Source organism: Podarcis raffonei, chromosome 10, assembly GCF_027172205.1.
Source record: "Podarcis raffonei isolate rPodRaf1 chromosome 10, rPodRaf1.pri, whole genome shotgun sequence".
NCBI classification, from domain to species: Eukaryota; Metazoa; Chordata; class Lepidosauria; order Squamata; family Lacertidae; genus Podarcis; species Podarcis raffonei.
In genome coordinates, this window is record NC_070611.1 from 54276468 (window position 1) to 54289080 (window position 12613).

At 39.3% G+C, this 12613-nt stretch overlaps 1 protein-coding gene across 4 annotated transcripts in view; it reads right to left on the reverse strand.

The window, feature by feature from the left end:
* Positions 1-2201: 2201 nt before the first annotated feature.
* KDM7A (lysine demethylase 7A) overlaps positions 2202-12613 on the reverse strand; it is a 46586-nt gene continuing 36174 nt past the window's right edge. For 3 of the 4 annotated variants that reach the window (XM_053404735.1, XM_053404736.1, XM_053404738.1), the window contains 6 exons: positions 12353-12450; positions 11416-11564; positions 11066-11271; positions 8769-8851; positions 7353-7629; positions 2202-6658 (listed from right to left, as the gene is read on the reverse strand). In XM_053404735.1, the coding sequence (XP_053260710.1) occupies positions 6564-6658; positions 7353-7629; positions 8769-8851; positions 11066-11271; positions 11416-11564; positions 12353-12450 (908 nt within the window). In that variant the 3' untranslated portion in view covers positions 2202-6563. The remainder of the gene's footprint in view (positions 6659-7352; positions 7630-8768; positions 8852-11065; positions 11272-11415; positions 11565-12352; positions 12451-12613) is intronic. The other variant, XM_053404737.1, reaches the window with a different exon arrangement.

Genomic DNA, 12613 nt, shown 5'->3' on the forward strand with positions numbered 1-12613 from the left:
TATCTACGTGTAGAAAACCAGTGAAAATGGAAAATTCAGTATGATCTCACCTTGCTAGAGACATAGCAAAATTAAAGTTGCTTAAGAACGGATTACTGGATTTTCAAGGTAATCCTTATACAGTGGATACTTTCCTGGGGTGGGTGGAACAGATAATGGGTTATTCATTTAAGGGTAGCCCTGGTTACCAGGAGAATGACGGAAACACAGTATATTCAAGAACAAGCGACTTCACTTGGTAGATATGTTAAGGTGCCATTTTAAGATTGGTGGACTGTACTTAAAATACATTTAACCTTCCAGGAGCTAAGTCAAGTGGTAGCTTATCTACGGTAAAAGAGCTGTTGCCAAAGTGACATTTGGTGGAGCTGCCTAATTCAACACTTACAGCATGTGAAACTAAAAACACACACAAATAAACATTTGTGTCTAGTCCCAAATACTTGCAATTTCACCAATGACTCAACGGCCACAGAAAGTGAGGAATTGGCTCCTCCTGGATAAGCTCTCATATCAAATTAGTGAGTCTTACTCATCCTGAAGAATTCCTTCTACCGTGGAATGCATACAGAGAACTAAAATAATAGGCTGTAATTCTAAGACCATGTACCTGTGAGTCAAACTGAACTTAATGGAACTTACTTCTGAGTAGACATGGTTAGGATTGCAGCCTAAAGCACAAATTACACCCTGCATTAATGATATGAACCTTCATTTTTTATTAGTCAAAGGCGCTTCATATCTGGGCTGCTCCTAAATTAATAGTAGAGATATGGTGCAGGAAAGTTTATATGTATTTTGGATTACAGGATTGTAATGATTTACATATTTGTTGTGTTAAATTTTGTTATTATAATTGTAAATTGTTTTAGGAATGGAAATAAAACATTCTCACTGTGTGCTGTTTTCCAGCTGTAAGGGTTGTGTCATATATTGTGTACAAAATACTTGTGCACCCTTAATCCTTGCCTCTCATCCTCAGTTTTTGGTGACGAAATACATGAGCCTATGGTGTGTTTCCCAATTGTTTTATTCCTGGAGCACACTAATTTATTCAGGATTTAAACTGGAGACAAATCACCTACTCTCAGGAATACACATTTCCAAAGTGATAGGAAGGCTTCTTTGTAAGTGCAAGATGCCCGGTTTATATTCCTTGTAGCCATCTCTGCTGATACAATGGCACACAGATGAATGCGACCAATGCTGCATGGAACTTCCCAGCTCCAGTGCAACAATCCATCAGGAATAGTTGCTTAAACTGTCTAGTAGTTCAGTTCTCAGGGTCCACTTCTTCATGTGCCCAGAATCATGCCCGCGTACTACCCCAGACGACAGAAACCCTAGGGAGATTTCATAGTGAAACAGGAAGAACAGTAAGGCCTTTGGATATCTCCTGAATCTTTGGTATAGGGTGAGTAGCCTAATCCTTTAAATACCCCAATTATGCGTGCTCTCAACACACACTGGCACTGTGTTTCTTGTTGAAATGTGTGCCAACCACATGAGGAAGCACCAGACAATTTCTCATTGTCGCCACACTATTTTCTGCCTAAAAACCTATATTGGAAACAACTCTATTCAGTTAACCCTGTGGATGCTGGATTCCCATAATTAATCAGTTAGCAGAAGTTCCTTTCTAGGAGGCATCGTTTTGCCATGTCACTTCATACGCCTAAATGAAGTGAGTACGTAACAAACCCCTTGCTTAAGAAAAAAAGGATGATAGGAGCCCAATTCACATGCTTAAGGAAACCAACAAGGTCCGTATGTCCTAAGGCACTTTTTCCCAACCAGATGATCTTCAGTTGGACTACAGCTCCTATCAACCATGCTGGCTGGGACGGAAAGTACTGTAGTCCAAATCATCTAGAAGCTGTGATGTTAGGGAAGGCTCTGCAAAGGGAGGTAACTGGTCATAGGTGAAATTTGATAGTGCCAGTCTGCTGGCATGGTTACCAGAAAGCACTGACAGGGTGGGAAAAAACCCTAAAGCTATAAAAGTATTTTGAAATAAGTGAAGCTAGTATTGCTATTCTGGGAATAGATTCTGAACTCAAGCTTTGCTCAAAAACCAAGAGTGATAGAAAATCAGAAATAGCAGTGGAATTAAGTTTGGTTTTTCCCCACAAGACATTCTGTATCACATCCAATATTTACACTGAATGAGTGTGCTGAAATTAAACACTTGAATGCTGAAATCAAAAACATAAGCAATACAGATTTTAATTTCAGTATTTTTGAAGTACAGGAAGTGGAAACTATGGTCAAATACAAATTTAAACAAGCCACTTGTCCTTCCAAACAAGAAATCAATAAGCTACTTATATAAACTTACAAATATTAAAGTAAAATTGAAACAAAATAAATACTGTACATACACTTTCCCTGCCTGCAGGCAAAAATGGGATGGGAAACACTGTTATAAATTGAAAAAAATGCTCTTAAAGCTGCAGCATCCCATTTCCCAGCCAAAACACTCGACACAGTAGTGTGTTTCTGTAAAAAGGAGCAGAGGACACACAACCCCCTATGCAGAAAGACAGCTATTTCACAAACATTCAAAAAAGTTAGAAATCAGACTGACAGTAGAAAAAGGGTGTGGGGGGGAAGTCACATCAGCAAAAACACTACTACAAAACTAGTAAATATAGCCAAGACCTAACCCCTTTTTTTCAAATGCAATGAATATTTTAAAAATGCCAAAGCACAGGCAAAGTTAAAACTGTGATAATTCATATTAATATAATCTCTTAAAGTGATTTTTCATTCCCTTCCCACAGCAAGAAACTATTATGGCTTAAAATTTATATTCAAAGTCCTTTTCTAGTTAGAAATGCAGCTTCGGCGGCAGCTACATTTCCTAATCAGTGCTCGTCTCATTCTCACCCAGTGTTGCATGATTCGTTCGTTTTGTAGACAGATCTTTGCCTTTTTGGGGAAAAAACAGATGTTGCAGCTCTGAACCCAGTTTAAACTACAAAACGGTAAGGCCCTTAAATTCAGTTCATATTTACTACACAAAATAAAGTTGCCCTGGATTCACTTAGGCCCAAGGCCATGAACAGTTTTTAATGGTCTGGAAGTATGAATAATGCAAGTTCTTCTTCTTCTTCTCCTCACAAAAAGATGACTTGAGGTTTTTGGTGGCACAGGAATTGTGGGCAAGGAGAAGCATTATGCAGGGGATTCTCTGGTCATTTATAGCATTGGGTCTCATTGGGTTTCTTCCAAGCTACCAGTTGCAGAGTAAGCAAAAGTGTCGAGTCATGACTCAAATCCTACAAAGTTTTTTTAATGACTACACATCCTGGCAAATGAAGGCAGTCTACGGCATGTTAAAAGCTTAGGCGAAGTAAAGTTTATTTGATCTGACCATGACATTGTACTCTTCGGCTGAAGAAGATTATGTAAGCATTTCAGATTGTGGCCAGAAAGGCAGCTCTTCTTGTTCTACCCCTCTGAGATGGTTTTGAAAATGATTGTATGTCATTGTTACTGATTGCATAGGTAAATCTTACCACAGAAGTCAACTGAGGCTAGTTTGTAGGCTGGCTTTATCAGCAAGTATTGGATAAAGTGAAATGTGGCTGGGGATGTCACTAAACACCAGTATACCAATGCCCTTTTCGATTCTCTCTCTCTCTCTCGTTTGGGCAAAGCCCAAACATTTGATTTCACATATTCCTATCACCTTACGACTCCAAGAGATAATAGGTCTATTGTAATTCCACCCCACAGCTGAAGCTCTTGTTTCAGTTATTTAAAAATATCTTCCTCTTTGAAAATAAGGTTCACTAACCTTCTGCCAGATATGGCTTTAGCACTGCTTCTTGTCCCTCAAGGAAGTGAAATGATGAAGTCAGGACTATAGCACCCAATTCAGACAATCTATTACACATAAAAGTCTGGTGCAGCAAGGGTTTCTATCAAGCAAGTTATTAACACACAAACAAGACTTGTCTCGATCAAGCCACCAAAATAATGATTGCTTCAGAGCAATTTATTTTGGTGCACACAATTGATGTACTCTACCTTCCTCAAAATTAATCTTAATGCCTAATCCAAAGCTTCATTTTGGTAAAAGTCTTACTAAAGTGGTAATAGGGGATATTTCCCTTGATTTGTATTTGAAAGACAAAAGGTCAGAAGAAACTACGAAGTATTTCTCTTAGTCTATGAAAATATGTTTGCATGCTCATGACAATGGAAGTGAGTTGTGGGGGTGGCGGGGGTGGAGGAATGAGAAAAGTAACTGGAAACAGCCATTAAAAAACCCTCTTCTCTTCTACCACCACCATCACCCAATAAGGCCATAGCTATATTTTAGTAATCAAGATATGTTTAGAGAAAGTGGATCGGTTATAGGATCTGCTAGCTACTATGGATTCACTGGAATATTTTAAAGTAAGAACTGAAGAAATGCAAATGCTTCGAAATTCACTTTAGAATTGCTTTTTCCATCTAAAACAAAAGGACAAGTAATTTTACTTTAAGGGGGAATTGAGAACTTAAGTGATCTCTAGCTCAGTTAAAAGATATATGGACTGCTGGGGGGGGGAAACATCTTCTCTTATCAATACTGAAAAGTGTGCAATTTCAGATTAACCAGTAAATTTCCGTGTTTCCAAAAGCTAGTATTAAATTCTCTTTCTGTAACTGGCTCTGTTTATAATGCTGACAACATTCAGCTTATCCAGTTTGGTTTTAGTTACATAGTGTGGACACACAAGTGCTGGGGGGAAAACTGTAATTCGATAAAGAAAGAAGAGTGAAGAACAAATGTGTGGTAACTTTCAAAATCTAGGACACACCACAATCCCATTATCCTATTTTTATCCATTTACACTCCACAACTAACCATATTTACTCAGAGGTCAGTCCCAATGATTACAATGGGGCTTATTTCCAAGTTAAGATTGATACCTTGGTTATTTTGGCTACCATCCTGCATGTAGCTATGCGGTTAATTCCTATTCAGTTAAATGGGAAGTGTTAGGAACTCTGTCAAGGACTGCAGCCTTGAAATGTCTCCACTGAGAATTTTGGCTAAGTCTTAGTAACAGCAGTAGCCAAGGACGTCTGACTAATATCTATTCTGATAGATGACAAAGGTCATTATGTCTAGTTTAATACAGATACACACACATAGATGCAGCAAATACTGAATATATAAAATTGTTTAAGCACAGAAAAGTCCTATTTGGGGACTTTTAAGATATTTTATTTTTGATATAACCTGAAGGCTTGGAAGTTTTTTATTGAAGTTAAAAGAAGTCAAGCAACTGAGTAGCTTTGGCCATGCTTTAACTCTTTATCAACAGAAGAAGAAATCCAAAGCGGTATCCCTAGTATTCCCACTTTAGTACTGAATAGCCCTCTTACCAAAGTAGTAGTACAGGTGCCTCCCCTTTTCCTCCAAAAAACAGCTTAAATATTCAATTTTATATTACAAAAATACAAATTTATCATCTAAGTTATTTACATGTAATTCAGAATTGGCATTTACTACTGGATATTTGCAAAGCATGACGCAAAATAGTCATTCTGAGTTTTAGCAAGCTATGAAACATATTTACATATATACAAAAACTTAAGACCTTTCATTGGCTGGCATGTGTAGACGAGCAATACTCTGCCGCAATAGCCTTCCTCCAAAAAAAGAAAAAAAAGCATTTTAAGTGTCTACACTTCAATCAATAATAGCTGTACTGCTACCCTTGGTTTACAGCTACCCATGCTTAGCATGAATCGTTCTCCATGATATGGAAACAAATAGGCAGGAGGAGGAAGCACACGTGTGTGAAAAGAGCTCTTAGTAACGTTATGCCAATTTATCATCCAGAACAAATGGCAAAACATGAGAGGAGGAAGAGGGAGGAGCAAGAAGGGAAAGGTTAACTGGCAAAGAATACGTACTTTAGAAGTCAGTACAAAAGCCAGTCAAGAGCTTATATAAAGAGCGGAAATTAACATGTGATTCCATGTGCCTTAACTTAATGCATCACATCCATGTTTAAGACTATACCTGTTATCAATTGTTTGAATGCAGAGTAAATCATTCATGTGGCTCTCCACTGGAGACAGACAGACAGACAGACATTAAGGACAAACAAAAACCTTCACATTCTCAACATCTAAAATAAAAATCATAATTCCCACAAAGAGCTTTCCAAATAAATAGTTTTAAAATGAATTCAATAGTTGCAAAAAAAAATAATCTGTCAAATAAATTATTGATAACCACCTTCATCACACTCTTCTGTTCGTGAATTAGCTCAGACACTACCAGAAACAACAAAATGATTGAGCCCTGAAGAAAGACCATCTCCCAAGTCCATAGTCTCTCTGAATATTCCCCTGTTTCCCAAATGGTTATTGCTGAGCAGGTGTGGCACAGTGAAAATGCAGCATTGAGTTTTTGTTCATTAGGCAGTGTTCTAATAAGGTACATGCATTCTGCTTCAAGCAGAGGAATAAAACAGAAGCTCCAGGCACTGTTCCCCCTCAGTACTGGTCCGTGCATAAAAAGGACAGCAGCAGCAATGGTAGCAGCTACTGCATCAAACAAAGAAGCGTGCATGGCCATTTCGGTTCAGCTTTAGAATCTTCCCTAGGCGCTGCTTGGCAGTTGCCATTCCTTTCTTTGGACGCTTTCCTGAAAAAGAAAGAAAAAGCTGGTACTGCTAACCACCATTCACGCTTGTACTTCCACAGCTCAGTAAAATCAGCCCCATGTTGGCACAACATGGGATTTCCTAGACAGGAATATGAGGCGACAGAAGCTTGTCAGGAACTAGCTATATTCTGTTCTGACTCTTCCGGTATACTTACTACTATTGCAATTGGATAGTTGTGCGATACCAACCACCTGAAGGGCAAATGTATAAATTTGAGGTTGCAATAATAACCACCACCAGTCCTTATTTATATAATGCATTTCAATGTGTATGGAGTGTTCTGAACTACAGGCTTGTAAGGGATGTCATTATTATGCCATTGTTGTTGTTATGTATTTTGTGCCACACAAAATACATAATAAAAACTAGAACAACAACACCTCTTACCCTATATTGCCCTTACCCTACAGAGTGTAGGTGTGTGTGTGTGTGTGTGTGTGTGTGTGTGTGTGTGTAAGGCTAAAAAAAAGAAATGTGCACAACATAATCCCTCACGTGAAATATTATGGAATTCAACATCTAAAAAGGACCAATTGTGTGGCATTGCAGACTGGGTAGGAACCCATTTTCTGAATGGGCACATCGTTTAAACCATGCACTACAGCTTGTTTTGCAAAAAGTAATTGTCAGTGATTTCTGGCTAAGAGAAATAAACACAGATGATTACACCACCTTTTGTTGCCTGATTGTTGATAGGGGGTGGATTTGATGCTGGCCGCTTAGTTGGATGAAGAGGTACAGACAACGATGTTTCACCATATGGCCTGTCAGGACTGAGGCTGCCATCACTTAGCCTGCACTCCCCTTCAATCAAGCTCGAGTCCTGGATGCACTTGCCGTGGGGGAAGTTCAAAGCATTGTTTTGTAAATGGATCCTGTTTTCTGGAATTTTATAACTGGTCTCAGAAGCACCTTCCTTCTTGAAGTATTTCTGAGCTTTACTTGTATCCTATGGAGGGAGAAAAACAGTTTGATTCTGGAATGCAACAAATACACCGCCGGAAAGACAGTTTTTGTAACTTTAAACAGTTTGTTCTAGGAAGCCAATAACTACATTCTGAATGAATGGGAGACACCTACAAACATATGAAAACACCAACACTATGTTCAGAATACAACAAAGAACTTAAATGTGGGTAGACTGCACCCATAGAAGAGGTGAACTTGACTACTTTTCCTTTCTTTGTGTAACCTACACCATTGCAGCCTTGCATGCCACACTTTGGCATCTCTCCCCCTGCCACCCCACTTTTAGATTTGTCAGCAGCTTTCGACATGGTCAACCACAAATTTTTGGATTACCGCCTTGCCGACGTGGGGATTCAGGGCACAGTCTTACAATGGCTGGGCTCTTTGCTTCCAGGTCGGGGACAGAGGGTGGCACTAGGGGAGGAGGGTGGCACTAGGGGAGGAGTTGTCACAGCACCCCTTGGTGTGTGGAGTGCCGCAGGGCGCAATATTCTCCCCAGTGCTTTTTAATATTTTTATGTGCCCCCTTGCCCAGAATTTTGGGCTGGGTTGTCATCAATATGCTGATGACACCCAGCTTTTATCCGTTGATGGACGACCATCCTGACTCGGCCCCAGACACACTAACCAGATGCTTGGAAGCTTTGGCTGCATGGCTGTGTGGAAGCCAGTTGAAGTTACATCCTTCGAAGACAGAGGTCCTCTGGCTGGGTCGGGATGACACAGGGTTGGGGGGCAGCTCCCATCTCTTGCGGGGGCTCAATTTGTGCCTGCGCCTTCTGTCAGGAGTCGCCTCTCTCTTTATGGAGGTGCAGGTTGCAGCTACAGCAAAGGCGGCATTTTTCCACCTTCGCTGTGCTAAGCAGCTGGTCCCTTACCTTTCTGACCCCTAGCTGACCCCTGCAGAAAGCTGGGCTTGCAATTGGCCTTAAATTTTAATTCTTCCTTTGAAGTTGAAACACATAATGGTATAGGATGCCCAATGATTGGCACAGCATCCCCACCCACGTGTCAAAAGCAGTCTGCCAAGAGCAAATTGGCCAAATCCAGTTCCCACTCCTGATTTAATGTGTACAGTACACAGCAAGCTGCTTTATTAGACACATAATATAATCTTACCTGAGGATTTACTTTAGAAACTGAATGTAATTGTGAAGCAAATCTTGAAGCTCCCACATCTTTTTCTTCTTTTATGTGCTTACCTGAACAGAAATTTGAAGTTCTTAGTATATTTTATATGTTATTCATTCCCCCCTACAGATTCCACCTAGTGTACTACCAGAGTAACCCAAGAGAAGTTCAACAAAACAAATTTTACACTGAGGCAAATTTCCTACTAGAATTATGCAATAGCTTATTGCCTAGTCATAGGTCTGCAGTTTTCTTTGGGCAAGAGAATGCTAACACGGAACCCCACAGCCCAAAATGTTATAGGACGGTCTAGCTTGTACACAAAAATATTGAAATCTACTGGTAAATAAATCTACAATGGAAACTAGATTAGCTCCAATCTGCAGTGGTGACTGTAATGGCTCACAGTGAAAGATCACCAACATATTACACTTATCAGATCCTTGTAGCATTTGTGCCACTTGTACACGCCTTTCATACTTCAGACAGCATTAGATCTTCCCCAATACAAAACCAGAAAAACTGAAGCATTTTGGATCAAAACTGTTTGCCTTTGCCATCTGCATCTCTTCGTAACCATAAATATAGAGATGGGTGGAAAAGCATCAAACAGATTATAGTTGAGACAACATCTGCTGTCACAGCTGTCAAGTTACTACGCTTTCTGGGTTTTGCTAAAAGCAAACATCTTGCTATCTCCCTAAACTGGTGAAACAAGTTATTGGGGCAAAGTACTGGCAATTCTGACCAACTTCTATAAAGGAAATTCACATCACTGTTGATTCTTTTATATATAAAACAAACCACACTATGATTTTCTTACCTCCGACAAAAGGCTATCATTTATTAACTAAAACTAATTTAAGAAAACCAGAATCAGCAAATTAACAAGCTACTACTGAAATCATGTTTTTATGCTTCCCCACCCCCTCATTATTCTGCTGTTACATTTTGATTTTGCTACATTTTGGTAATGGCTGTGTTTAGACACAGTACTAAACTATGACTTATGGATTAAGCAAGTTATCCTGTGTATAAGCTGTGCACTTTTGCACCTAGACTGAACGCTCTTCCCTTATTGAAGCAGAGGAACAACCCAGATAAACATCATGTGTGAACCACCATGCCTCTTGGTTTCTCCCAAACAAATCCAATCAGGAAGCAAAGAACAAGACTTGGCTTCCGGTCATGGTTCACATGGAGAGAAACAAACTACAAGCACCAGTTCTGGCATGACACAAAGTAAGCCATTCCATGGTTTGTTTCTCTGCTTGACTAAAGTGGAAGTGAAATATGTGGGAGACCTCGTGGCTTAGCATTACATCTGAATGTGGCCATTGTCTCAATTTTATATTTTAAAAAATTCATTTTAAGCCTAAATAATGGTCTCGGAAAATTCAATGTAAAAAACCCTACTACTGCTGCTACTACTACTACTTGGATTAGTGATATTTTCCTGTATTTTCTATCAACTTTAAATGAACATCGTATTAAATTGGATTTTATACTTCCAATGAAATTTCATTCACAATCATTAAAATCTATATAAATTGTTGTATTTACGATGTTAAAGAACCCTACTGTGGTAGAATTAGTAAACACAGTGTTAACACACAGGTGTCTTTAATCCCATAAGCAGCCCCTGTAAGGTTTTTAGTTTTTAGTTTTTTACACTCCTAATCTCATATCGAGTAATTTGAGAATACGAATGCTTAGAGTTTTATTACCTCTCTAGCTGGAAAAATAAATCCATCTGTTAATGCAAGAATGCATGAGTCACTGCATCTGTCGGTTACCTGCTGAAATCTCTGCACAATGCCCCCAATTATAAATTAATCAATTCAACCACAACAGATTTCTTGTGTTAGTATCTTAAGCACTTAATATCAGAAAGAGAAACAAGGGCATTTGAAGCACATGCCTTCCAGCTTCAAGTTGTAATGGAGAAATGTAGGCTTTGCATGTTTCCAGCAGTCTAGTCACTTGCTTTTACTAGAAACTGTCTGCCCAACTACACAGACCTTTTTAGCCTGGCATGTGCACTAGTAGCTGAAGTCAGATGGATCTATTTTTTTCCTACAGGCAGTACATGAGCCATCTGCTGTCTTAGAAAGCTAGAAAATCTAAATCTGACCAAAAAACCCCACTACAGATATTCCATGGATCTTAATTCCCTGAAGGGGACTGCAACTTTCAAGCTAATCCAGCCATGCAGCCTACTTTTGCAATCTATAGCTTAGGCATCTTTTAGTTTTGGCATAATATACATCTACAAGAGAACATACCATATTCTGCTTTATGACTCTGGGAAGACAGCTTGTCTTTATGCCTACTTTTGGGATAGCTTCTGTGTTCCTGAAGAGAGCTTCTTCTATCAGTGCAGTCTGTGCTCTGCATATGACTTGGTAAACAAGTGGTATAGTGCAATCCTGCCATAGAAAGCATGCCCTGAATAGCTTCTTCCTCCGTACTGGTCGAGGTAGGACATTCCCTAAAAAATAAGAGGAAAGAAGAAAGCTGTATCACAGGACTAAAATGTTTCATTTTCCTATTTAACAGAAAGCAATTAATAAAATTTGCTTCAAGCACCTCCATTAATTTTTTAATGGTTCACCACCACCCTTTCTTTACTCACCTTTTAATTGTCATTTCTAGATGTCTAGATGGCTTCTGCATGGTTTGAAAGAGGTCATTTGTTATTTTAGATTCCTCTCTAAAATTTGAAGTTACTTCCTGTTTCTCATCACCTGAGCTTTCTGACTCCTCAAGAGAGAAATCTTTTTGCTGGTGGGAGGAAAACAAAACTTTCAACACAATGAATACCATTAACTTCTACACTAATTTCTACTTCATATTTTAATCTTAGCTAATTCTTAAGGTTAAAGGTAAAGGTACCCGACAGTTAGGTCCAGTCATGGACGACTCTGGGGTTGCACGCCCATCTCGCTCTATAGGCCGAGGGAGCCAGCGTTTGTCCGCAGACAGCTTCCAAGTCATGTGGCCAGCATGACTAAGCCGCTTCTGGTGAAACCAGAGCAGTGCACAGAAACGCCATTTACCTTCCCGCCAGAGCGGTGCCTATTTATCTACTTGCACTTCGACGTGGTTTTAAACTGCTAGGTGGGCAGGAGCTGGGACCAAACAATGGGAGCTCACCCCGTCGTGGGGATTTGAACCACTGACCTTCTGATCGGCAAGCGCTAGGCTCTGTGGTTTAATTCTTAAGGTTAGGATGACTAAATATATATTCCTAGAGGAGATGTTGGGTTATGAGGATGAGATGGGATTCTATTTGGAAGCCATGTCTTAGGCAATAAAATTTTACATAAATGTATGCTTGGTGTACTTTAGATGCAGATATATAAAATTTAAAAAGAAAATGGTTTTGTAGCAGGGTCAGCCTAAAAAACAGTTTATATCTATACTAGCTGACCTTTCATCTAACTCCGCCCCCCATGCACAAACTGTTCTTGCCCATTTTTGTCATTAATACTATTCAGAGCTAGATGTCCTTTGAATTCTAATGTTTAATACTTCATTTAACCACCACCTGTGGCACTCTTGTATTTTACCTGGTTAGTGCAATCAGGCTCAGATTCTTCTGAATCAGAAATATCAGAGTATTCTGAGTTTCCATTCCTGAGTTCTGATTTCACACTTTCAAAGAACACTGGAGGAGAAAAAGAGAGGGATTTTAGATTTGCCATATATTATTTGGACATACTTCCCCATAGTTCCTGCTACCAACTGAATCTTTCATCCTGTGACTGTACATTGCTTTGAAGACAATGAAACTCTTAGTATACATATCCACACTCCAAAAACAGAATTTA